At 41.2% G+C, this 21,534-nt stretch overlaps 1 protein-coding gene across 1 annotated transcript in view; it reads right to left on the bottom strand.

Annotated features, from left to right (window-relative positions):
- The window catches only part of LOC115798019 (corticotropin-releasing factor receptor 1-like), a 91,485-nt gene that overhangs the window by 30,206 nt on the left and 39,745 nt on the right, over window positions 1-21,534 (bottom strand). Inside the window, exons 6-9 of the mRNA XM_030754666.1 lie at window positions 13,335-13,441; window positions 3,679-3,799; window positions 2,989-3,142; window positions 1,298-1,358 (exon numbers count right to left, since the gene is read on the bottom strand). Coding sequence (XP_030610526.1) covers window positions 1,298-1,358; window positions 2,989-3,142; window positions 3,679-3,799; window positions 13,335-13,441 — 443 coding nt within the window. The remainder of the gene's footprint in view (window positions 1-1,297; window positions 1,359-2,988; window positions 3,143-3,678; window positions 3,800-13,334; window positions 13,442-21,534) is intronic.

The raw sequence follows: 21,534 nt of genomic DNA on the forward strand, positions 1-21,534 counted from the left end.
CAGGGTAGACTGAACCTAACAACTGCAAACACTCCAAGAGGTCACATGAGGGGGTTTTCATATCTACCCATTTCACACAATAAAAGCTGAGAGAAAAGCTGGCAGACTGTCGGTTTTAATAGGCTTAGACTTGGTCCTGACTGGAACAACAAAGGTGGTTTCCATTCAAGTTTAGATCGTTTAATGGCGTATGGTATATAAGAGAACTCTTGTGGTGCTCAGAAAGGGAGGGAAAAGTATTTGCGCTGTGACAGACTGCCAAGACTTGAGCCGCTCTGTGACCCTGAACTGGGTCAGCTGGTAAGAAAATGAAAGGATAATGTTTAGAAATAAACTAAATTTCAATGGACTCTATGAGCACGCATCAAAGACCCGATCGACCCATCAGAGGTGCTGATTAACAGTGAGGAGGACAGGATTTGTGAGCGTTCTCTTCATGACATCAACTCGAGCGGGAATGTCACAAACCTTGAGCCCCACTGCATTGTTTGCTGGGAGGCGTTAGCTAACACTAATATGGTGCCGAGCAAGCTAATGAGGTACCTGTGCACCAAACATCACTCCTGAGAGAAACCTCTGTAAGCAGAGACTGTGTGAATATTCAGTGGTCAGTGGCTAAAACAGGATAAATGAGCCTCACTCTGTGCAGGTCGGTAAGTCATTGTCAAGAAAAAATCTCATTAATGCAGGTCTATCTACTTTTTAACTACTTATCTCTGTGTGCATATTTCTGCCTGCAGACACTTTCTTCTGCTGATGGGAGCTGGAAGCAAATTTCTGGAATGTGTCATCACACTTGGCCATTAAAGCTGAATCTGATGCTTTCAGTGCTCCAGCGATCTTTATTTTTCTGGCAGCAGGATGGCGTATGTGGGGGACTGAATCAAAATAAACCACAGTGTATGCTCGTGGTAATGAAGTAACATGTCACTCACAGTTTTTAATAGCTCCTGGACCACAGCGTGGCTCAGAAGCACAGAGGACTTTGGAGACTCTGGTTTTGGTCTTTTAAATGTGACAATCAGAGAAATATAGATTCTCACTCGACTTTTCCAATTATTCAGCCCCGTTTCTAAATTGCTGAATCAATTTTCACCTCGCTAATAGGTATGAAAAGAGAGCAAGCGCCCCCAATGAAATGCTGGCAGGGCTAATGTGTAATTAAGAATATTGTACAATGCAAATGTGATTACAGCTGATTATTAATAGACATTCATCTCCCTAATGTAATGCTTTGTCCTTTTATCACCAGGCAGAACAGAAAGTTCCTTCCTCAATATCGTGAACAGCAGCTTACTTCTCATTGTCGTAGTAGAGCTTCCCGATGGCCCATGCCACGATTATGGGGAATGGGATACCTGTAAGGCAAAGAAAAGACAAAATGACAGGTTCTTTCTCTGTTATTTAAATCACAAAATATTACTCCAGGGATTTCATGCTGGAATATGAAATCCTTTTTGTTTTTAGGCACAGCACCAGCGACTGCTGAGCTCTGTCGGGAGCAATTGTTGCCTGTGAGCCGTGATCCACGGATGCAGGCCAAGACTCGTCACCATCTCAATGTTTCTTTGTGCATGAATGAAAAGCTGGCTGATAATGCAGAGTGATCTGTGGTTTATAGGAGCTTAATAAAATAGGAAAACAGCGATTACTCACTTTTAAATGACACTAACAGGAGCACAGAGGCCCTACGAGCCAACAAGTCACAGGTTTGAATTCAATCTCTGGAATATTTCCCCCAAATTTACTGTCATCAGTAGGAAACTCTCCTCTCACAGCCCAGATTATTTGATAAATGACAGTTTTCTTGTGGTTTTCTCCTCCTGTTCACCTCCTGACTGAGGACAGTAATAATGTGCTCCTGCAGCCACAGAAAATGTGATCGGACGTCTTTTTCACAGCTGTTCTGAAATGTGCCGCAGCCTCACCGTCACACTGAGCCTTCACACAGTCCTGGGGAAACGTAATCCAGCTAGCACAATGCAGCTGATCTCAGCAGCTCAAAGTTGAGTCTGACAGTGTGAAATAAGGTGTCAGTGAACTCCACACCAGGACGTTTTCCAGCTGCCGCATGAAATCTGGGAATCTCCATCAAGTCAAGAATCTTTGGTAAAATAGGATATGGCGTTCACTTCCTTCTTTTGAGATTAAACTGATGGGAAACCAACAGTTGATCTCACACACATCTCTTTGATCATCTTATTAAGGCCTCAGTCACAGACCCCCTGGCAAACAGACCATCGGCTGCCAGGGGGTCGGAGGGCCTGTGAGTGATCTACTCCCACTGCTGAAACTGAAGCTAACCCAAAGCGACATTTGGGGAGGTTTTGGGAATTAGTGGGAAAACTGAGCTAAAAAGCTTTAGAGACAGGAGCCACATTAGCTTAAGACTAGAAACACTGCTTTACTTCTGTGACTCCTTTAGAGGTTATATGGACAGATCAATGTGGGTCACACTGAGCCAGCCATCCTGTCACTCTATTAAGAAATTCTACTTAATGAAATGCACCCAAACTGCTGTTATGAAGCCGGTACTTTGGCTTTTCGACAAACACTTAAGAAAAAGCACCTGCATCTTTCTCCATACTTACAGTGGCGGTATGAGAGCGGCTTCAACCCAGTCCCGACTGCCTGCACAGTCACTAAATGTCAGTACGATGCATGCATTTATTATTTTCAGAGTTTCAGCATATGTGCATCCTACCATGTGTCAGATATGAATTTGTTTCTCTCCTGCTACATACATATTGGCTGAACTCAGGAAACAGCTGTTTCCATACACATGCTGAGGACTATGACAGAGCTTTGAGTCATTTACAAGCTAAAATCCTGATTTATAACTTGTTCTCAGTCAGTGATGATCAGGCTTAATATGCTAAGTAAGGTGTGTCAAAAACCTCCTTGATTTGTTGTTAGGCAGTTATTTAAAAAGAAAAAGACTCTTAGTGGTCTAAAAATCTACTTTTCTGATTTGGCAACACTTCGTACACCAGCCGATGCAGATGAACATCCACTTGCGGAGCTTGTCGGTGGAGTAGGTGAGGACGATGGCGGTGTGGAGGTAGCAGCCCTCGCCAAACATCCAAAAGAAGTTGGTGGAGTGGAAATAGTTGAAGGAGGCGGTCACAAGGCGACACCATATCTGCAACATGAAAACAGTTCACTTCCATCATCAGCATCTAAGCAGCTTAATGCTGTTAGTGAATTAAACCCACAGAAACTGCTAACACTACTCAAGCTTCCTTCCATCTGACAAAGGCAACACTGAGACTCTAAAGAGTATCTAAACTCTTTAAGCTTATGGCAACTTTTTAACCAAGACATATTTTTATACTTCTTCTTTGTTTCATGATTCGTACTCGTCACTCTTCAGTGGCACCAAGAAAGATGCTGTTTTTGTCTGTAGTAAAACATAATCTCCCTTTTTTGGTTAAATTAGATGGAAAACGAGCCAGTTTAGTAGTTTTTAATTCACGCTCAATAAAAACTTTAATCTATTAAACAAAAATATTTGCTTCTAACATATAGACTTTATAGACCCATTATTTGAGGATAATAATTTTCTCACTGCCATCAGATAACAGAGAAAGACTGTTTATGGGGTTGAGGGAACACGTGGCTCAGAGTGAACAAAGACGGTCAGACTTCTGCTTAAAGCTCACATAAATGGACACACACCACGTTGCTCTCGTGCACCTCGGGGCTCATGGTCATTTGGACGATGAACCAGGTGGCGTTCCTCAGGATGAAGGCGGTGATGAGGTTCCAGTGGATGATGTTCCTCAGGCAGCGGATGCTCCTGTGAGAACAGAGGAGGGGGGGGGAACTCATCAGCTGATGCTGCTGTTCCAGCATTTCTCTTGATGTTGGATCAAGAACAAAATTTAATTCTAAGAAGAAAAAGATGGAAAAAAAGCTACAGTTTAAAGCAAATGTGAGCAAAGCTGGCGGGAAATCTCTGATTGAATGACCTCCTCCTGCTGAGTTTGAGTGCCTGTCAGACAAACACATTAAAGTCACAGAGAAACTCCAATATTACAAACACAGGAAATGAAGATGGTAAATATGAATAATGAACAGAGATGTAGCCTCAAAGGAACATTTCCCATCACTCCCAGTGCACCTCACCCACTTATTTTATATGAAATAAGATTTAATTCCCGCTCTGCTCTTTTGTTTGTGTCATGCCCTGAAAGCCTGATGTTTTTGTTTTTTTAATGCTGTAAATAAATCCACCTGAGGATACAATTAAAATCTGCCCAACCGCCTCCGAGCGAGCGCTTGAAAATAGAAATCCACGAGCGACCGGACCGAGCTTTAGTTAGTGGTCACCAGCTGACGGCATCATCAGCCCGTGATGGCCGCTTCCTCTCCTGCCCAGCGTGAATGATGTGATTTATTTTGCAGCGTGCATTAATTTTTAACAGGTGCCACTTTCATTGGATTTGTGCTGACTGAGCAGATGCATGAGCAGAGGTTTCTGGCAGCATTGCATTATTTATTTATTATTTAATTCACATTGTACAAATTGTCTCATATTTTTATTTCTCTCTGAAGGCGCTCACCCTCATTAGTGACATAGTCGGCAGCTAAATGCTTCAAAGCTATTTGGATAAATTATAATACCACATAAAGGTTTAAAAAGCAGCCATGAGGTGATAAAAATCACATAAAAGTGTTTTATAAATCCTGTTGTCCCACAAACAAGTAGCTAATTTCCCCACAGGGTGCTATAGCTCTGCCAGGAGCACAGTGGGGATGTTTTTTTTCAGTTCCATTCATTACGGTCTGTGACCTCACTTCCTTCAGCTGTGGCCTGATGGGTATTTATTAGGATACTCCTGCAAACAAGTCTTTGTTAAAAATGCAGTGAAATATTTTCTTATTATGATCTCACACAATCTTTCACTTTTTATTTATTATTATATTATAACTGTATTTAAACATCTTGGCTTTCATTCATGCTATCTTGCACATAAAGAAAGGTCCACAGTTTGTTGGACGAAGACAGTTTCAAAGCTTTCCTTCAAGGCTTTAACAGAAGTGTTACATTAACTGTGTTTTTCTACACAGTGGCACATTTTCAGAGGCTCAGCAGTAATGGGACAGTTGGCCGATAAGCAGCTTCATGCATAAGGCCTGATCCTTCGTTATTTCATGAGAAATTAAGCAGATAAAAGATCTGGAGTTGATTCCAAGTACTGAACCGAATAACTCTCAGCATGAGGGCCACAGAGGTTTGAAGTAAAGGCCTTCATTAGTCTGAGAAAACCCAATAAAGCTATCAGAGAGAGAGAGAGAGAGAGCGAGAGAGAGCAAATCGTCGGGGCTGGCCATCAACAATCTGGTTCCTAAAAGGAGGAACTGGCCAGCAACACCAAAAGGCCTGAAAGACCAGCGTAGAACCCTAAAATGACAGAATTATTTAATAACATCTAATCAAGTCAAGAAAACTGTGGAGGAGGCCGGCAAGTACAACCAAGAGACGCCCTCATGAATGTAAAAACAGTTTTTACAACAAGCTGCAAACCACTGATTCCACTGAAGACCAGGATGGTCAGATTTCACCCAAAGAGACAGAACTGTTCTGATCTTTGGACAAATGAAAGCAAGATTAACTAATGCCAGAGCGAAGAGAAAAGAAGATGTCATCACGGTTCTGGATTTTTAAGTTATTGTTATTAATAATCCTGTGTTTGTTGACATGTATTGTCATGTGTTTCCTGAGGATTTTGAGTCTTTAGTTTCTAGTAACATTTTCTATGCGTATAGAAAATTTGATCCTTTAGGATTCTTCTGTGTTAAGTTCACTCATGTTCAGTGTTTCTGTTTATTTCCTGTTTTACTCTGTGAATCATAGACTGTATTGTCTCTAGTTTGACTTCCTTTGATCATACTCAGCTGTGTTTAGTTTCCCTCCTGTTTCATGTGTATTTATAGCTCGTGTTTTTCACGCTGTATCCCAGCCCTGTTAGTTCCTAGTGCTCCCTGCTGGTTTCTTCTGTTTTTGGACATCAGCCATAATAAAGGTTCACTTTTCGTTTGCTTCACATCTGCTCCTGTAGTCTGCATTTGGGTCCAGTCCTCCTGCATTTCATGACAGAAGGAGAGAAACAGCTGATAATCTGAAGCATCCTGTGTCAAACATGGTGGAGGACATGCTAAGGTATGGATATGCATTACTGCCAGTGGAACTGGGTCATTAGTGTTTATTGATGATGTGAAGCAGCAGGATGAATTGTGAAGTCCACAGGGTCTCAGATGGGAAAGAGCTTTACAGGGAAAACTGATAAAACTGCAAAACCAACCCAAGAGTTTCTTAAGGCAAAGAAATGGGATATTCTTCAATGAACACCTGATCTCAACCCAACAGAGCAGCTTTTCAGTTACTGGAGGCAGAACCGAAGGTAGAGCCCCACAAACAAGCAGCAGCTGAAAGCGCTGCAGTGACGGCCTGCAGAGCATCTCAAAGAGGAAACAGCACGGTCGTGTCTGCGGGCGCTGCTCTTCAGGATTTTCATCCAAGAATTAGAAACAATTCTTATATTTAAAATGATGTCAGAACAACAGATTAAACACTGAAGTGAGGCACAGCAATAATGTCACTGTGGTCTGGAAAACAGTGCCACATGCCAGTGTGACAGATGTGAGGTCAGTCAACACCACAAAGGAAACGGCTCTCGGCTCAGTCTCTCAGCCTGCTCTATGTTTGGTGCATATAAAACAGTAAGAGATGGAACTTCAGAAAACTTTACGGTGTATTTGTTGCAAATTTTGATTTTGATAGGAAACTCTCTCAAAAACCAGAGGATGCTGGTTCGAGTCGCTGTCAATGCAGCTGTCCTTAAATGTTTTTTTTATGCTTTTTAATTGATAAAAGGATTAAATAAAACATTTATTGAACACATTTCCTGTAAGTCCGGAACATTTCGTCATCATCGTTACATCTCTGATGTCGGCCCAACTTTAATTTTTGAACGATTTTTCCACCAAGACTAGGCGTTGAGTAAAGATGGTCAGCTGACAGGTATTCAACACCAAAATGTCTGCTGGGTACTTCTTCCAAATCCTGCTAACGGACCGACAGGCACACAACAAGAACACAAGCCTCCTGGCAGATGTAATAATCCATTTGACACAGCAGAAAAATAAAGACTCTTCAGAGGAAATGATGTTTAGTCTTCTGCTAAAAATAGACATGTGGTCTGAGCTCAGATGGTGCTGGATATCTGCTCAGTGTGGCCACAGTGTTCCCAATCATTTCACTGCAGAACCCGTTTGGTATGCAGGCAGGACCCAGGTAAGATCACGATGACATTTTACATTTGCTGCTGCGCCCCTCTCTTACACGAGGACGGTATGGATCCTGCTTTTGCTTTTTCTGCCTTTGTCTGAGAGTTTCTGCCTGATATTTGGAGCACAAAACTAAACTTTGCTTCTCCGTGTTCCCAGTTCCCAGTTTTGACAGCGTGAGCAGTAAGAAGATGGATCCCAGTAGTGGCCTGGGTGGCCTATTTTTTATTTTTTTTTCTAATCAAAATTACTGCACAGCAAGCTTTTCACTGGTAAGTGTTACACCATGTAGCACATTCTGCCAGGCGAGGATTCAGCATCATAGATTTGTTCGTGCGTGTAGGGAAGACGTGTGAATCCTGAGGTGCATTTCAATTAGAAACACCTGGTTTAAGATGCAGTTACATGAGCCACCGGTGACAGCTACAACTCTTATAAAGCTGATAAAACATTTAAGAGGCTGAATGGGCCAGTTTTGGATGAATAACTGAACTGAAATGACAGCTTTCATAGCTGAGTATTTAAAACAAAGTGTAAGTAGAGCTGCATGTTCACTCATCACAGGGTTGGTAATTTCCAGACTTCTCCTCAAAAATGGTCCTTCAGCAAGACATGTGTCGTGTTTGTGGAGATTACTGAACTCATTATGCATGCATTTTTATATAAACAAGTCATCCAACTGAAGAGGTGCTCTGTGCTGACTATGGGAGTTTTCCTTCTAGGGATTTGTGTGAAAATGTGTGCAAGAATGGGAGAAATGGAAAATCAACACGAGAAGGGACGACCTGCTGTGACCTTCTGAAGGAGAATCTTTTCGATTTATACTCACTTTTATTGCTGATGCAGGACTTTTAATTCTCTACACATTTGTCTTTGAAGTATCAACACAAATGACATTTTCTGTTTGCATTTGCTGTTAGGTACAAAACACCATGGCTATGCTGCAAGCCTCATTATTTACTGTTCTACCTGCAAAAGATTTGTTTCATAACTCATCTCCAGTTTTTGCCCCAGATTAAAGAATATTGGGATTACAGTATAGATAGCATAGCTCTGCACTTCACAATTAAATTTAGGTCACATGTTTACAATAAGCAGCATCTTCAAAGTCCGGGAAATTATTCAAACTGCAGTTCCTCTAGTGGCCACTTTAGGCCGACTCCAGCAGTGAGTCGGTCCCCATAGACTCCCATTTTAAAAATAACTTTACAGCAAAAATAAACATGTTTATAGCCTGATACAAAGAGCAGTTTTGGTCTTTACAGCTGATTCCCCCTTCCTATTTATGCATTATAAGGGAATGTGGCCATTTTGACTGATGGACATCGGCACATGGCATCAACTGCCTCACTTCTGCTAACTGAAGTCAGTGAATCAGAACGTTCAACCAAAAATGTGTTTTTAAGTAGACCTTAGCAGTAACAGCTGGTCCAGAAAGTCCTAGCTGTGTGTTTATGTTGATGAGTGAAATTTGACTGCTGCATTGTTTATATGCAATCACTAATTTGCATGTAAATAATTCTGTTTGATGCACCTGTACAGTTTATGGGTGCACCTGGTCAGTGTTAGCTGATTACTCGCCGTTGCATCGATCTCCAAAAAAACAGCAACACAGACACAATGAAAAGTCCTTCTAGAAGAAACACCCACCGCCACCACCATCACCAACCACCATCCACCACGTCAGTGGAGTACCGTGAACCTTACACTGCCCAACACCATTGGATGAGAGCACAGATAGGACCAGTCTGAATTAATGAGTACATTTACTCGAGCAATTTAGTTTAACGAAGCAGAGGTTTAACAAAGTCTACTTACTTTAAAAGTCCTAGACAACATGTGATGGCATTTTCATTATTGTAGTAATTTTAGTAAATATAATATTTTAAACATAATAAATCTAAAATGTGTGGCAAATACGGCCCAAAAATAAGGCTGAAAACCCCTTTTCTGCCCCCTCATATTGTACTCCTACATTTTCACACCGTTGGCCTCTGAAGAACCTGATCCTCCACCGCATTTCAGCTTCCAGCAGATGAACATAAAACACAGCGGGGACCACCACCATCTTTACAGTAACAGAGTTGTTCCATCGATTTCTATCTGAGATTCTTTGATTCACCTCCTTTTATAATGGCCACAATATAAGAATCAGTTCTTCAGAACAGGACACCACAATCTTTAATATTCAACCATAGTTCATAAAAATAGCCTCTGAGCAACCTTGTACGATTTTACCACCTGATGGTACTACAGTGGACATACTAAATATTACGATGACTATAGTTCTCACTGCTTGCTCTCCATATTTGATCACATCTTTTCCAAATTGGGTACAAAAACATGCATTGTGCCACTGAATAACCTGCAACCTAGTGCCAGCAGCTGATACTGCATTTCGTGTCTTTGAGTTTATTACTTTGAGCAGGTTATCAGAGTTACGTCGGAACTGTTTTATTGTTTTGGCCTCCGCTCACCCTGATGTTTTAACACTCCTTCATTTGATTATTATCCTTGAATCCAACAGTGGTTTTTATTAAGAGGTCTCTGTGTCTGCTTGGGTCTCGGGGAAGTAAGATGCCTATTTCACATTGTGTCCCGGCCTCCCAGACGGGGCGCAACAAACTGTATGACCCAATGCAGATGTGCCGTCAGCATCGAAAATGTTAATATGATAAATGTTAATATTAAGCAAAATTACTTCCAGAGTTTTATGTTAGTACTGCTTTGTGCTGCATGTTAAGCCCAAAGTCACAGCCCACAGCTGCTTTTGAAATTTCTACTTGAAAAACACCTTCAGCTCCACAGTAACTCTGGGCTCTATGAATAAGTGGAAAATAAAAATGGAATATATTTAACCTTTTAGGAATTCTGTGGAACTTGTGTTTTGCTGCTGAAATGTTTGGGTTTGCATGCTTGTGCAGAGTCCTTTTGTCTTTGATAAAAATGGGACAGACAGTATCTGCTAACTGTTGGAGGCCTTGAGGGTGGCAGTGGTTAATTGAACGCATTAATTGATACTTCTTCATGCTGCTGGCGTTCTTCTGTTAGGGTTCAAAGAGACAGAAGACCTCATTTAAAATGCAGTCATCTAATTATCCAGAGGTCCATCTGGGTTCAGAGCACCTCGCATGCAGGTACACTCGAAGAAAAAAGTGCACGCATTTTAATTACATGGAAATATTCCATTCATTACAGAGTTTCAACATAAACAGAGTAATTTAATCCAATGTGTTTTCCAGCTAAAAAACAATTAAAGCCGACATGTTTTAGGTAACCAGTGTAACTACTCAGCCAATCACATAGCAGCAACTCGATGCACTTAGGAATGAGGCCAAGATGACCTGCTGGTGTTCAAACTGAGCATCAGAATGAGGAACGTGGGGTGGTGGTTGTTGGTGCCTTGTCTGAGCATTTTCAGAAACTGCTGATCTGCTGGGATTTTCCCACACAGGCGTCTCCAGGGTTCACAGAGGGTCTGAACAGGAGAAAATATCCAGTGAGCAGCAGCTCTCTGGGAGGAAATGTCTCGTTGAGATCAGAGGTCAGACGAAAATGGCCAGAATGCTTCGAGCTGATAGGAAGGCAACATGAACTCAACCATTCATTACATCCAAGATATGCAGAATGTACAACATGTCAAAACCAGCAGAAGACCCCCTGACTGCCACTCCTGTCAGCTAAGAACAGGAAACTGAGGCTACAATTCACACAAGTTCACCAAGATTGGAAAAACATTGCCTGGTCTAATTTGGTCTCTATTTGTGCTTTTGGGTGGTTGGATCAGAATCTGACATAAACAGCATGAAAGCATAAATCCATCCTGCCTCATATCAACAGTTCAGGCTGCTGCTGGTGTAATAGTGGTGGTGGAGGTACTTTCTTGGCACACTTTGGGCCCCTCAGTACCAGCTGAGCATCATTTAAAGACTGCAGGCTACCTGTGCATTGTTGCTGACCATGTCCATCCCTTTAAGACCACAGTGTACTGTCCTCTCAAAGCTGCTTCCAACAGAATAACACTCCATGTCACAAAGCTCAGATCATCTTAAACTGCATTCTTGACCATGACAGTGAGTTCACTGCACTCAAACGGCCTCCACAGCCACCAGAGTCCAGCAGAGCACCTTTTGGATGTGCTGGAAATCACGACGCTATCATTTGACTGTGGACCTGAATGTCTGAGGAAGTGGAATCTCTGCCATGAAGGTTTAAGGTAGTTCTGAAAGCAAAAGGGGGTCCAACCCAGTACTAGAAATAAAGTGAGTGTTCTTATTAAATTAAATATGCCAATTTATGATCATTTTATGCATCTGCACATCTTTATAAGAAAATCAGGCTCCCCGGGTGCTGAGAGACCTTGTGGTTCCTCTTAAAGCTCTGGGTTCAGGAACCTGTGGAGCATCTACTGGAAACTGAAAGGTGCCATTATGTAAATCCTCATTTGGGGATTGTTTGGGTTTTTAAAGACGGATCAGTCAGGAATAATCTCCTGCCTCGATTAATGGTGCTTCATTATGCTGCAGCGTGTGCCCTGTGCTGTCCCATCTATATTTCTGAGTTTCATGTTTCATAATGTGTATATTTATGATTTTATGTATGTTAGCACAGTTCCTGTGACATACTCATCTTAAAATTCCTTCTTTTGTCTGACAGACAGCTCAAAATGCAAAAAGAAGAGAACACAGTCCAAAATGTCAAGCAAACACAACCCGCAGGTACTCATGGAGAAAAACCTGAGTAGCCTTTGATAAAGACTGAATGGGACTATTTATACACAGAGGGCTGATTAGAGAAGGACCTGCAGGAGGAAGGCCTGAGACACAAGTGAAGAGATTCAGGAGGATTGGTGGGTGACAGACAGGAAGCAGAAAGAACACAGGGCAAAAGAATAAACAAACTTTCAAAGTAAAAGAGGAAATAACCAAAGGAGACTGAAAGAGATGTGAATACTTAACAAGTCCAAGACAAGAAAACTGAACATGGAGGCAGAGATGAGGGCGTACTAAGGATAAAAACAGATCGAGAGAACTTAATGATCATCAACAACCATCAAAACCATCAAAGATGTCACAGGAAACGAAGCTAAAATAAAAAAGGCAAAACAGGAACCCAGAGATCTGAATTTCCAACACTTGGAATAACAATAAACCCTCAACAGGAGCTCAAACTCACATTTTCACAAAGAATTCAAAGCTCAAAAACAGCACAAGTGACAAGCATGATGAATGTATTTCAACAGTCAGAACCTCATCTCCACATCATGCATCTGCATGGCTGTTAGATTAACCAGGAGAATCCTCTGTGGGAAGGATCGCTGTCTGTTACAGTAAGATGTCACTAAGAAATACAGCGAGCTGTCCGCTGCACTATTTCATAATGAACTTTACAACCCGCTCTTCCCTGAGCTCCTAGTTCCACATCAGCAGCCTCGGCCTTTCCCTCCATCACACTGCCAGTGACAGGCTTCCCTTAAATGGTTCTCAGTTCCATTATGAAGTCAAGAAGGTAAGTAATAAATGCCAAACTCCTTCTCTACCTCCTGCCTGACACTTATCCTCCCTCCCTCTCCTTTCATGTCACTGTGGCCCTCAAACACAGGCTGTGCACAAACGCTGTCCTGTAGAGCTTCTACTTATTATGTCTCTCTGTGCCCTTTCACGCTTTTCTCACTCCCCGGGGGTGTCTCGGGGATCGATAACAGCCCCGGCTGTCGAGGGTGCTAAGACCTTTCTCTCGTTAATGCGCGGCTTATTTCGGTTTGTCGGAGAAACCCTTTTCCACCTCCACCGATTGTCCCGGCAGGCCTGTTTTTGCTTCGTTGTGAGATGGGTCTATTATTCCCAATTGTGGGGGAAATGTGGCCTAGTTTTTGCGGGCGTCTAAACCCATTTTACATCTGCGGGATTGAGATAGGGGAGGTTTCATCCCATGACCAAATGGGTTTTGAATAAGAACGAGAGGCGCTTTGAACCTCCTGGGATCTGGAAAATCCTGACGTTTCTGTCACATCGGGGATTATCAGCGAGACCAACACTTACCTCAGACACAAGAAGAGGAAGAAGGCTATGAGCAGCGCCACCATCGAGATGCAGTGACCCAGGAAGTTTATGATCACAGCTATCTGGTAGTGCATCTTGCCTTTTTTCTGCAGGTAGAAGAGAAACACAAGATGAGCTGTTAGAGCCATTTCTGATATATATATATATGTAATATATATATATATATAGCTGTGGAAATCCTCCTTTATTTTTTCAGTGTTTCACGGATGACTCCCCCGGTGATGTTAAACAGGAGTGGGTTTTCCCAGCAGGGCTGTCAAGGCTCACATTTAAATATGAATGCAAAGCTGCTCATAATTAATAGTTAAACTGTCTGTTCATGGCAATAAATTAATCCCCAGAACAAACATACAAATATTCAAATATGAAATAATATCTCTAAATATCCTATAGCTGTTGATGGATTTGGGGAAAATGGAGTCTAAATAAACACACGTGTAACATCACAATACAACATCACAACATAACAGAGCAAAACGGATGACAAAAGCGCACAAAGCCACAGAGCTTTTTGGCATCTTTTTATGGTACCTTTGTGGCCTTTTTGGTCCTTTTTGTATCTGCTACTCATTAATAACTTTGTGGTACTTTTGCATCTATTCAACATCATTTTGTCTCCTTTTCTTCTCTCGTTGTGGTATTTCATCATTTCTTTAATGCCACTTTTTAAGTTTCTGAATTTTTTGTGGAAATTTTGTGAGTCCTCACAATCACTGCAATCTGTGCAATAACCTTTTGTTGTCATTGTGTGTCTCTTTGTAGTTCTTTTGTTCTTTTTTGTGTTCATTTGATGCGCTTTTGTGGTCATTTTGCATCATCTTGTGGGGATTTGTGGGTCATTGTGTCTTTGAGGAAGGTTTTTGTTGGTTTCACATTTCTTATTATTTGTGGAGGTTTTATTCATCTTTGTGGCCATTTTGTGTGTTCTTGTGGTAGTTTTGGATCTTTTGCTTTCATTTTGTGCACGTTGTTGTTGTTTTGTTTCACTTTGTGATCTTATCACATGATATTTTAGCATCAGTTTTTTTCTTTGTAAAATTTTGCTTTTCTCATTTGCACAGCTTTGTTTTGTGGTACTTTTATGTCTGTTTGCAGTCATTGTGTGTGGTTGATGGGTCATTTTTGTACATTTCGGGTGGTTTTGCTGACTCACCTTTAGTTGTGCATCTCTGGATGTTTTGTGTATCTTTGTTGCCATTTTATGTTTTTCTTGCGGGATTTTTGCATTTCTTTTGCATTTTGTAAACTTTTGTTGCTGTTTTGTGTTGTTGTGGTCATTTATACATGTAAGTGCTGTATTATTTCCACTTTACAGTCATTTTGTATATCTTTTGGTGTGTGTGTGTGTGTGTGTGTCTCAACAGTTCATTTTGTCCTCGTTTGTGTTCATTTGGCGCCTCTCTGTCATCTGTGATGTCATTGTGACCTCATTATTTTTATTTTGTAACTCTCCTTTTGGCACTTCTGCATCTCTTTGTTGTTGCTGCTGTGTTGTGTCTCCTTATTGCTGTGATTGTGCACATATGTTTTGTAGCTGCCAGGAGCTGTGAACAGAGGATGGGGTCCAGGGGATAGTAATCCCTGAGCCTTGTAGGAGGGCCAACCAGATTTCACCGGGGCTTGTGCCACCCCTCTGGATCCACTCCTGGTTTGGAAACAGGACTACTGGAAGCATTTGAGCCGGCACACGCTCACACATGCAGAATCCACATGAGGCCTTGTGATAAGATTTCCCATGAACACAGACCCATCTTCCTGTAAATCGGTGCCTGAGCCCACTGTCTGCGGCTCGGAAATCCATTGTGATCAGATTTCCCCCACTCTACCAACAGTAATCTGTGCTGTAAGTGGATTTATGTAACCTGCTGGTGTCTACGCCGAGATTAAATGTGGGCATGTTTAATCCCCGCCTCGCCCACACTGAAACACGTCATATGTCCCATTCACTGTATTTTAGTCCAGCAGCTTTAACTCTTTCTGAGTCTGCAGTGGACAAATGTGATGGTAGCTTGATGTCAACAGCCCCGGCCAATCAGCTTCATTTGAAACTGCTGTATTGGTCCTTGAAAGATGTTTTTATGATAAATCCTTGAGGGGTATTTATAGAAAAATAAGCCACTGTCTCCCTGCAATACTCCCTGCAGAAAGTCATGAGCTCTTTTTCTGACCTTTGTGGTTAAAGGTTGGAAGCAACAAACAGGAATTGTTTGGGGTTTGGGAAAGCTTGTGGCTCTGGGCTCTCATGATGCACCATCATTTAAAGGACAAATGGTCATTATTATAATAACATATTATATTTACAACACTGATATATTATATCCATTTAGAGTAAAATGATTGGGTGCATTATTATATTTTATACAGGTATATGTTTTTAATGGCTCTGATGGTCAAACAGTTTTCTTTGTGTATTTTATGGTTTTATAGCTTTTAAAACTAGAAAACTCCAGTATAATACAGTATCACTGCAGTCACAGTCTCTAATCTACTGATTTGTATTTATGGACATTATTTAATGTATTCATGTCCATATAGATGAACTCAATATTTAACACTTTGGGAGAAAAATCTGACTTTTAAAGGTCAGAATAATTTCTCCACTCATCCGAAGGATCCGGGTTTGAGTCCTACGTGTTTTTACACTTCATGTCTGTCATACATTTTTAAATTAAAATAATGTGGCTCCATGGTGCAGTGATTAACACTTTCACCTTACAAGTAAAAGATCCCCAGTTTAATTCCCAGATAAACAGGAGGGCTGCACCTAATATGCATAATATGGAGGTCCAGCTGCTGCAGTGACCCTTCAGAAAATGAGCGAGTTTTATATATGTATATATATATGTATATATATATATATATATATATATATATATATATATATATATATATATATATATATATACACATATATGTGTGTGTGTCTGTGTGTGTGTGTGTGTGTGTGTGTCTAGATGAACTGGTGACTCTGAAATAAATTCAGACTGGTTCTTCACGCTTTGTTACTTCTGTGCCTCTGCTTCAAACAAACTTCACATTTTACATGTTTAATATTTTTTTTAGAAACATCAAATTTTTGGATTTCTGTTGCCAGCTCATTGCTGTGAACTGAGCTTTTTTCACCACTTTTGCTATTAAATATCTGCCTCAGAGCAATACTAAATCTGCCTGTTCTAGGCCATTAAAATGCAGTCACTCAAAGTGGGAATTTACAATAAAATCAAACCCTACAGTAAAACATACGTATGTATATTTCACACAAATTTCTCTTGTAAAAGAAGCTGTAGAAGTAGATGGAAAAATTCACTGTAAGATACATTTCTATAATTGTTATGATCAATGTTACATTTATAAATATGCGTCTGACTGGGCCACAGGAAGGTTAAATGATGGGAGTCCAGGGTAAAGAGGTCAGAGGTTACTGTTGGGATAGTAAACACATCTCTTCAATGTTGATAGACTTTTCCAGCTGACAGTTAAACCATGAATGTGTTATATCCCCAGATTACCCCCCCCCCCCCCCCCCCCCCCCCCCACACACACACACACACATTTTTCAATCAGTTGTTTTTTTTACTATCAAACAGAAGCTGTGTAGTTTAGATCAGATTACAACTTTTTTTTCTTTGTGTGTGCCTGTTAAACTCTGAGTGTGGAGCAATGCCATCAATCTGTGGGTAAACTAACTAAATGTAATGCAGCAAATCCTCCTTCACAAAGCTTCAAACATTCAGCTTTTTGTAGGAGGTGGAAATCGTTTGCCTCATTCTAAGCTCAAACTAAACACAGCAAAGATCATGTTTGTGTGGGACACATCAGGCTGATAATGGATATATTGTATCTAACTTAAAAGAATAACACCCACAACATAAACATATTAAATACAATTTACCAACCTCTTATGAGCATAAATGGAAGCTAAAGTTTCTTTTCATGTGACTGCCTTTGTACACCTGAGTATTCCCCTTTATTATCCTGCAGCTGCAGGTTTCAGCTGCTGTTCGGTCTGCTGAGCATCTCTGTGTTACAGTCAGAGGTTAGCACTTCTCCTTTGGAGCCACATGTTTCATTTTTTGTAAGCTCCAATAAAAATTCTGGACTTTGTCTCAGTATGTGGGAGAGGGGGACAGCAGACAAAAGTGGTACATCTGGACAGCCTACCAGATATTTGGTTCCTGTATGGTTTCACTATGAGGTTCAGAGGGCTTCACAGGGATAAACATATTTTTAAAACAGGACAAAATAACAAAAATAAGTGTCATGAAATGTAAAGAGGACCCAGATTGAAGATACAGTAAAACCAAAGCGAGCCTTAACTGGCCAAACTAAATAAAGTCCAATAAAAGGAAACCTGAACCTCCAAAATAAGCAGCCTGAAAAGCAGGAGGGGCTGGGAGAAAGTCACGAGGAGACGACTCAGAGCTGTGGGTGATTTCTGGGTTAAGCTCCGAGTTTTCATTGTCACAAAGATGACTCTCTTTTACTGCGATAGAGCACTGCAGTAAAAATGCAGCAAATGCAACAGGGATTATCGTTGAGTCTGTTTATCATCACAAATAGTAAATTAGTAAAATTTCTTTCACTTGAATCTGGCCACAAATGAAAGTAATTTCCAGGTCTGATTGGACTGTGGGACTCAGACCTGAGCGCACTGAGTAACCTTTGATGTTTGAATGGATCCAGTTTACAGACGTCTCATGTACAGCTGTCATATTAGGAATAAGCAGCAGCACTGAGAGGTCAAATCATTATAACAAGCTCATTTTTGCAGCATTGCTTTCTTGACTTATTTGCAGCACCAGTCTTTGCATTTTGCTGCTTTATTTTCATATTCTTTTGAAATCCTTTCACTCTTTCCTCTGATAATGTCTCTGACTAAAGTAGGCGCCAGTCTGTTTAGTGTGAAATGAGGAATATGAGTAAAATGCCCCGTTTTATGTGGGCGCTCATATAAAAGTGCTCACAGAGGAAGAAAAACTTGGAAATAATCGAAGGAGAAAAAAATGATATTGATGAAAAAAGCTGCTCTGTATCAACCTGATTATTAAATGTGTCTGAATCAGTGAGGGTGCTTGCACAGTGCAGCACTGCTACAAAGAGCATCATTGCATAGTCTAATTACAGCATGCAATGCAATTAGTTATGATTACTAATTAAAAACACCAGTTAAAATCCAAGATATGTTAAAAATTCCAGCAGGATGTCATGTGCACCAGCAAAGGACTGTAGACTTTTTGTTTCCTGTTGTTTAAAGGGAACATTTTAAAGGTTATATGACAGGAGGAATGATGAGCAATTACCAATTGAGTGGTCAGCGGCAAGAAAAAAATGTGTGGAATTTGCTGGTTTCTGCTTTAATTGGTCATAAAATGTGATCTGATCTTTAGCCAAGTAAACCAGTAAAGACACAAACACAATATTTTTTAGCATGACATTAAACATTCACAGTGCTGGTGGAAAATTTGATTGAATCCTTTGCTTTAATAACTGATCTTTGGCATCAGTAATCTCAGACAAGTGTTGCCAGTAGCTGCTGACGAGATCTGCACAATGTTAAGGAGGAATTTTCCTCACAGAAACGCTTCAGCTCAGCCAGATTCTCAGGATGTGAACGGCCCTCTGAGGTCAGTTCATGGTATCTATGTTATGTTAAAGGATAATTGTGGATTATATCAGGCTATTGTGGCTTTAAGTATCCTGCCAACCTTACACTTTCCACCCTCTTTTCAGGGAAAGGAGAGGTCACAAACGTGGTGGGCATGCTGGAGATCATTCATACAGTTCATGCAAAGTGTCAAATTTCTGTTTCTCCCTTTGGGTCCAGCAAATGTTTAAAATGTAACGATCACTTTTTGGAAAGCTGCAGGGAGCTTTCACTAATCGGCGTGTTGTGTGATGGAGCTTTTTGGCCTAAACAGAGGTGGAGAGTGCCAAGTTAGCATGACCCACAGAATAAAGCAGAATTCACCTTTAAAGTCATGGTTTTTACTGGACTGCTCAAGTGGAATCTGGTGATTCTGCTGTGTAATTGCTAATAGCCAATGCCATTGCCACTGGGGGGAGTTGGGGATGGGGTCAAGATGCACCCACTTAGGTAGCACAATCCATTAATCCCCTCAATTTCACCCCAAACACTGACAAGTGGAGGAGGGGCTTGGTGGGTCTTCCCACATCCTTGTGTCCGACACCCCTTGTATGATTTGTATATGTGTGTGTGTGAATGAGCAGCCTATATGTGTGTTTGTGTGTGTGGGTGTGTGGTCTGTGTGTGTTGGCATGTGTGGCGTGTGTAAGGTGGGGGTTACTCCTCCCTACAGTTTCCCACTGGTTGTTGCTGTGGGTATTTGTTGGTTCTGGGGTGCGTAGCTGGATATTTTGGCGTGGTTGTTGGTCTGCTTCCTTCGGGGGCTCTGCTGGGTGTCAGGCAGTTCTTGGGCACCTGGGGCCTTGTGTTGGGGTGGCTAGCCTCTGGCGGGGTGGGCTGCCTGTTGCCTCTAGCTCTCTTGCCCTTTGGCTGTGACAGCTCCATCTAGGGCCTCCCTCCTTCCTCCTCTGGGGTGTGCATGCAGTTACCATGGAGATGTGTGGCCTTGGGTCTTCTGAGCTCCTGGGGGGCTGCAGACAGCCCGGGTCCCCTGGTACTTTGTCTGCCTCTGACTCCCGGGGGAGTGTTGTTGTGGCTTCTCACCCTCATTATTATGTACATTTCATGACACAGACATTCTCTCTCTCTCTCTCTCTCACACACACACACACACACACACACAGTCTTGTTGTGTTGTGTGTGTATCTGTGTTTTTTCATATAATTTTTTCTCTTTCGGGTGCTGTTTTTTTTTAAACAGGTGCAGCAGTTGGTGAACCACTGTATGCTTCTACCTGTGCTCTGTCCCTTTATTCATATCTTTTCTCCCCCTTTCCCTTTTTTCTTGCTCTCTTTTTCTGCCTGTCAGCCCTGGTAATATCATATTACATATGCACTTGTATAAATAATAATAGAAATGAATAAATAAATAAAACCACTAACAAGATGAGCCTATAGAGAATCTATAGACTCATCCTGTAAAAGCAACAACAGTGCATTCAGATCATGATTCTGACTGTAAAAGCTGCCCACAGGACAGGTGTTAAAAAAAAATGGTAGCACAGTCTATTCTCTATAATGCATACTGTGTGACCCAAATGCAACTACAACAGTGGTCACAAAAAGGAGCATTTGATGCATCAGCTCAGTTTTCTTCCACACAAAATGGATCAACATGTAATTAAGATCATAAAAAAAAGGAAAAATAAAATAGCAAAAGACAGCACTGGTACAGCTAAGAGACCAAAAGGTAATTCTGTCCCACAGTCTGATGAAGGCAATGTGGAAATCCCTTTGGTTTGATGCCAGATCAAAGTGAAATTAATGTTACAATTTAATATTCTCAGCAATAAACAGACAATCAGTGACTGCCAGTTTTCATCGTTCTAATCTGTGTTCTTGTTATGCAAGAACACAGATTGCATTTCCAACAGTGTAAAACAGAGTTGGCAGCACAATACAAACCGCCACAAAACATTTATATGTTTTCTGTGTCACGACTGAATCAAAATTCTAGCAACAATGTGGCGAGCACTTTTTGAGTCTGGCTTCCTTACATGGTGTTAGAATCAATGAAATAAAATAGAATCGATAAAAAATGACAATTTTACACAGAAGTTGTGAACACAACCTGCTCTGGACCAGGTTATGTGTTAGCATTAGTTACCATAGTGATTTAGTAGAGCCTCCTTCACCACACTGCTGGTGAGGAAGATGCTGAGAACCACGTCTCATTTACTATGAACAATTTAACCAGCTATAATTCATGACATAAATGGACAGGCATCAGCCGAACAGCTAAAACTCTACTGAGTCATAACATCTGCCTCTCTCTTCTAGTATAACTACAGTTTAACAAGTTGCTGAGTTGACTTAGTATGTGTGTAAAATGGCCCACCTGCCTCTGCTCCCTAAATACAGCGCAGTCACACATGCTCAGTATGAATGTGCTAATGGTGAAACAAGCCAAAAACCACTGAGTTACTGGTGATAACTCCACTGACTCCCAAGTAGATGTAGTCCAATGGGGTCAGTGCCGTACTCCCCGACAGCCTCCTTGATATTCATTTCATCATCCATGAAGCAGCAAAAATCA

This window comes from Archocentrus centrarchus, chromosome 19 (assembly GCF_007364275.1).
Source record: "Archocentrus centrarchus isolate MPI-CPG fArcCen1 chromosome 19, fArcCen1, whole genome shotgun sequence".
NCBI classification, from domain to species: domain Eukaryota; kingdom Metazoa; phylum Chordata; class Actinopteri; order Cichliformes; family Cichlidae; genus Archocentrus; species Archocentrus centrarchus.